General features: G+C 47.3%; 1 protein-coding gene across 2 annotated transcripts in view; it reads left to right on the top strand.

Annotated features, from left to right (window-relative positions):
• Nucleotides 1-402: 402 nt before the first annotated feature.
• The window catches only part of LOC147114921 (gamma-glutamyl hydrolase-like), a 79,205-nt gene continuing 73,607 nt past the window's right edge, over nucleotides 403-6,000 (top strand). The window contains exons 1-2 of one of the 2 annotated variants that reach the window (XM_085993033.1): nucleotides 403-649; nucleotides 3,994-4,105. In XM_085993033.1, coding sequence (XP_085849159.1) covers nucleotides 535-649; nucleotides 3,994-4,105 — 227 coding nt within the window. In that variant the 5' untranslated portion in view covers nucleotides 403-534. The remainder of the gene's footprint in view (nucleotides 650-3,993; nucleotides 4,106-6,000) is intronic. The other variant, XM_085993032.1, reaches the window with a different exon arrangement.

Raw genomic sequence — 6,000 nt, 5'->3', positions numbered from 1 at the left:
CCTTCCCCTTTCCCCCTCTTTCCCCCCCCCTTCCCCTTTCCCCCTCTTCCCCCCCCCTTCCCCCTCTTCCCCCCCCCTTCCCCCTCTTCCCCCCCCCCCCCCCTTCCCCCTCTTCCCCCCCCCCCCCTTCCCCCTCTTCCCCCCCCCCCCCCCTTCCCCCTCTTCCCCTTCCCCCTCTTCCCCCCCCCCCCCCCCTTCCCCCCCCCCCCCCTTCCCCTTTCCCCCCCCTTCCCCTTTCCCCCCCCCCTTCCCCCCCCCCTTCCCCTTCCCCCCCCCCCTTCCCCCCCCCCCCTTCCCCCCCCCCCCCCTTCCCCTTTCCCCCCCCCCCTTCCCCTTTCCCCCTCCTCCCTCTTTCCTTTCCCCCTCTTTCCCCTCCTCCTCCTCCTGCTGCTCCCGCCCCCTCGAAAGTGAAAGTGCTGCCGTAATGCGGCGCAGGCGTCAGATTGCAGCAGTCAATCACCGTCAGTGCCTGGAGTCGTCTTCCGGAAACTTTGCAGCAAGCAGTTCAGAAGTCAGCATTTTCTTGCAGTGAGGATGGCGGCTTCCCGTCCGCATACCCTTGCAGTGTTGCTGTGTGTCGTCCTCACCCTGTCCTGGGACCAACTCTTAGCCGCCCCGCTCGGACAGTTCAACCAAAGGCCCACCATCGGTAAGAGACGGCGCACACGGGACACAAGGCGCTGGAGCAGTATCAAAAGTTCTTGGCCAGTGGGCACTATTCTCAGTAGAAATAACGAAGACAGTAGGACAGATCATTTGGTGAGAGCTCAATGTACTGCCTGCTAACAGAGGTTAGTGTGTCATTGCAGGCTTCCTGACTCAGATGGATGGCCCTCACCTGAGCTACCATTTAGCCAGCTGGTTTTCAGCGATGTTTCAGTTACTAAGATGTTTTTACTTGAGAGTTCATCTGAATGCCCATGTACCTGGGCTACTGGACACAAACAGTTTGCTTTTATGCAGAGTGTTTAATCTATCAATAGAAGGGATTTCCAGTCCCACAGGGTAGTTGCAACCTGAGAGCCTCCGCCAGCTGAAAGTATTAATTAATCTTAATACATTGAGGCCGATAGATGCTAAAGAATGCAAAACTTTAATTCTGTGGGGCTAGCACAGGTCCCCAATCAAAACATTTAACAGGAGACTGGAAGGAACAGTTGAAAACAACCATTTACCCATTTCTCTGGGGTCTCCCATTAATGTTATGGTGGAGGACATGTAAAATTTAGCCTGTGCCACATCACTAAATTAGGTGGCACAGTACATAAGGACATAAGAAATAGGAGCAGGAATAGGCCACTTGGCCCCTCAAGCCTGCTCCACCATTCAATAAGATCATGGCTGATCTTGGGCTCAGAGCCACTTCCCTGCCCGCTCCCCATAACCCTTCACTCCCTTATCTTGTAAAAATCTGTCTATCTCCATCTTAAATGTATTTAATGACCCAGCCTCCACGGCTCTCTGGGGCAGAGAATTCCACAGATTTATGATCCTCTGAGAGAAGAAATTCCTCCTCATCTCAGTTCTAAAAGGGCGACCCTTTATTCTGAAACGATGCCCCGAGTTCTAGATTTCCCACGAGGGAAAACATCCTCTCTGCACCTACCTTGTCGAGCCTCCTCAGTATCTTATATGTTTCAATAAGATCATCGCTCATTCTTCCAAATTCCAATGAGTATAGGCCCAACCTGCTCAACCTTTCTTCATAAATCAACCCCCTCATCTCAGGAATCAACCGTGTGAATCGTCTTTCAACTGCCTCCAATGCAAGTATATACTTAAATAAGGAGACCAAAACTGTACGCAGTACTCTAGGTGTGGTCTCACCAATACCCTGTACAGTTGTAGCAGGACTTCCCTGCTTTTATACTCCAACCCCCTTGCAATAAAGGCCAACATTCCATTTACCTTTTTGATTACTTGCTGTACCTGCATGCTAACTTTGTGTTTCATGCACAAGGACCCCCAGGTCCCTCTGAACTGTAGCATTTTGTAATCGCTCTCCATTTAAATAATTTGTTTTTAAATTTTTCCTGCCAAAGTGGATAACCTCGCTTTCCCACATTATACTCCATCTGCCACATGTTTGCCCACTCACTTAGCCTGTCTATATCCCTTTGCAGATTCTTTGAGTCCTCTGCACAACTTGCTTTCCCACCCATCTTTGTATCATCCGCAAACTTGGCTACATTACACTCGGTCCCTTCATCCAAGTCATTAATGTAGATTGTAAATAGTTGAGGCCCCAGCACCAATCCCTGTGGTACCCCACTAGTTACCGTAAATGACCCATTTATCCCGGCTTTCTGTTAGTTAGCCAATTCTCTATCCATGCTAATGTATTACCCCCAGCTCCGTGAGCTCTGGTCCAGGGGACTTGTCGTCTTTTAGTCCCATTATTTTACCAAGTGCTTTTTCCATAGTCTTTAGTTCCCCCCTCCCTGTGGCCCCTTGATTGTCCATTATTGGGATGTTGTTCATGTCTTCTACTGTGAAGACAGATACAAAATATTTGTTCAGAGTCTCTGCCATTTCCCTGTTCCCCATTATTAATTCCCCATTCTCATCTTCTAAGGGACCAACATTTACTTTAGCTACTCTCTTTTTATATACCTGTAGAAGCTCTTACTTTCTGTTTTAATATTTCTTGCCAGTTTACTCTCTCAATTCATCTCTTTTTTAGTCATCCTTTGCTGGTTTTTAAAAATTTCCCAATCCTCTGGCCTCCCACCAATCTTGGCAACATTGTATGCCTTCGTTTTCAATTTGATCCCATCCTTTACGTCCTTAGTGTAGATGGGAGCAGAAAGTTGCAAAGGGACATTGCTAGGTTAAGTGAGTATGTAAAGCTGTGGCAGATGGAGTTTAATGTGAGGAATTGTGAGGTCATCCACTTTAGGCCTACTTTCTAAATGGTGAGAAACTAGGAACTGTGGAGGAGCAGAGAGATTTAGGGGTCCATGTATAGAATTCACTAAAAGCTACAGATACAAAACACAATTTAAAAGGCTAATGGAATGTTAGCCTTTATCTCAAGGGAGCTGGAATACAAATGGGTGGAAGTTATGTGACAGATGTACAGAGCTCTGGCTAGACCCCATTTAGAGTAGTGTGTTCAGTTCTGGGCACCCCACCCCAGGAAAGATGATTCAAGAATTTGGTAGGTTAGATAGAGAGAAACCATTTAGTGTGTGGGGGGGAAAGCCCAGAATAACGGGCTTAACCTTAAAATTAGAGTTAGGCTGTTCAGGGATGATGTCAGGAAGCTGTTCACACAGAGTAGTGTAAATCTTCACACTTACCTCCTGGATCCAGCATCCATGTCTCACAGAACCCCCCCCCTCCCCCACCCGTGATTGGCGTTGCCCCGAGGCCTCCGATTTCTCCAGCACCCCCCCACCGCCGAGGCCTACGATTTACCTCCACCGAGGCCTCCAATTTCTACCCCACCCCAAGGCGTCCTGATTTCTGCCCTCCCCACGAGGCCGCTGATTTATTTTTTTCCCCCTCTCCCCAGACTCGCCCCTCCAGCCCCGATGCTCCTTCGGCCCGCGACCACCCCCTGGCCCCCAATGCTGCAGGAGCCCCCAACCACCCCTCAGCCCCCACCTGATCCCATGCCTCCTCTCTGGCCTGGTGCCACAGGCCTACCCGCCCACAGCCAACCAGCCTCTCCATCTGGCTGGCTGCGGGTAGAAAACTAGGTTTGAAATGCAAGTCAGGCCCTGCCGTTAAATTCAACAGGGTTTGCGGGAACTCGTTCTCCCGAGTTTCCCGACCGCTTTCGAGCCCCCCCAGATCGCTCCCAACCCCCCTCCCTATTAAAATTCAGCCGTTAACTCTCTCTCCACAGATGCTGCCTGACCTGCTGAGTGTTTCCAGCATTTTCTGTTTTTATTTCAAATTTCCAGCATCGCATTATTTTGTTTTTGACATTTATGATGCATGTTTCCTTAATTGTTCACTGATGCTCAACTTCCGTCCTTGTTCTAGGTATTCTGGCTCAGGAAACGTATGGTGATTTTAAGATCTTTGGGAGCAGCTACATTGCAGCATCGTATGTAAAATATCTAGAATCGGCTGGAGCAAGAGTTGTACCCATAAGGTAGGTGTGGACCAGCCTTCACACTGCACAGATGCTACCTGACCTGTTGAGTATTTCCAGCATTTTCTGTTTTTATCCAATATGAGCTCTGACTTTTGTACAAGAGGAACTACTGTAGTAAAGTCAGAGCTGAGGTCCCCATGTTTAACCATTTGAGTACTGTGTTTTGAATATGTCGAATATGTAAATAAAATAATTTGTTTAGACTGTGTCTCCAAGGCTGCTCAACCCTCATTAAACCTTTGTTCCTTTCTTGCTGACCTGTATCTCCAATTCCAGTTCACTTTCAGCAGGTCTATTTCATGCACCTTTCTGGCATTCCCTCTTCAAATGTACCATCCACAATGTTAGCCTCAACCATCCAGCTCGCTCGGATACAGATGAGGAAGGCCATTTAATCCATCCTAGCTCATTCATCCAGAAAATGCAACGGGCCCCCATCACAGCATCCAACAATTTCTCAATTGTCTCCAGGGATTTTGCCCCCACTATTCTACCTAGACAATTATCCAGCAGTTGATCAATCTTTGTGTGAAGAAAAACTTGCTAAAATCATTCCTAAATTTTTCTTTTACTAGTTTGAGCTTGTGCTTCTTTGTTCTGCACCATTTAATTTGAAGTAGGGCTCCAGATTTAGCATTACTATATCATGTACTATCTTTTATACCTCAATGAGGCTTCCTCTTAATCACCTCCTTTCCAGGCTAAAAATCTCAAATTTCTCTGGTTTTGCCTCATAATCTAATGCTCTGATGTCAGGGATCAGCCATGTATCTCTTTTCTGCATTACCCCTAGGGCTTGAATATCTTTTGATGACCAAAACTGGAAATGACATTCAAGGTGTGGTCTGACCAGAGCACTGTACAATTTAACGTACTGTTTAGCGTTTTATTTGCTTTGTTGATTAAGGGACACATCTCGTAACACCCCATGACTTTTAATTTCACTCTTAGCCATTTTGATACCATTTGTGGAGTTAGGGTCAGCTTGGCTCAGGTGATAGCATTCTTGCCTCTGAGTCAGATGGTGGTGGGATCACTCCGGTATGTTTTAAATATCAGGGCCCTGTGACAGAGAAGCTGGTTTTGAACCTCTGCTGCATTGTACAAAACAGGTGGATGAATAAGTTGATTTATCTACCTGTCATCATTTCAAATGGGGTCACTTTAGCACAATTATTTAGAGTATACTTAATGGCCACTAGAGTAATCCTTTCCATTGGAAAATATGTATTTCTTAAGCAAGTGGACGACAATCCCTTAAAGGAATTTGAGTCAGAGGCCCGGCAGATTTTAACTTCTGGGCCTCATTTGAATGCGGCTGATAAGTTGTTAGGGCCGTTTTCAGTGGAAAGCGACAGCTTTCTGGCAGAGGGTACGAAGATCGGACAGCAGAGGCCACCTGCCAGCGTCAGGAGAAGGCTGCAGGCAGTAAGGTAAGTTTGGGGATAGGGTGATCGTGACCTCTGAGGCATTCCTAGTCACAAGTGCGCATTCAACCCACTTGTTGAATAGGCATGTGAGACCACAAGATATCTGTTTCCTTTAGTATATTTGGCCACAGACCCTCAATCTAACTGGAAATTTGACCATAATTTTGAGCAGTTCCTCTCTGCAGTGGCAGAGCTGTCTGGCTGAGATGGGTTGAAATTTGCAGCAGATTGAACACTTGCAGATAATATTTACATCCTGGAACATACCCGGACAATAGTCTGTGGGTAGCTGTAAGCGTAATGAAGCCCATGTAACATGGTACAGGAAACTCTCGTTTAAACGGCACCTAAATATCCGGAATGCTCTATTAACCGGCAAAATTCATACTCCGAAAACAACACCTCAATAACCGGAAATGTTGCCGAGTCCATGTCTCCCGTGGTGGCCGAGTTAGTCAGTGG

Source organism: Somniosus microcephalus, chromosome 7, assembly GCF_052327205.1.
Source record: "Somniosus microcephalus isolate GS21.2 chromosome 7, FLI_Smic_1.0, whole genome shotgun sequence".
In the NCBI taxonomy this organism is placed as follows: Eukaryota; Metazoa; Chordata; class Chondrichthyes; order Squaliformes; family Somniosidae; genus Somniosus; species Somniosus microcephalus.
The sequence above is the reverse complement of the archived record's forward strand: the minus strand, read 5'-3'. Positions and strand labels throughout refer to the sequence as shown.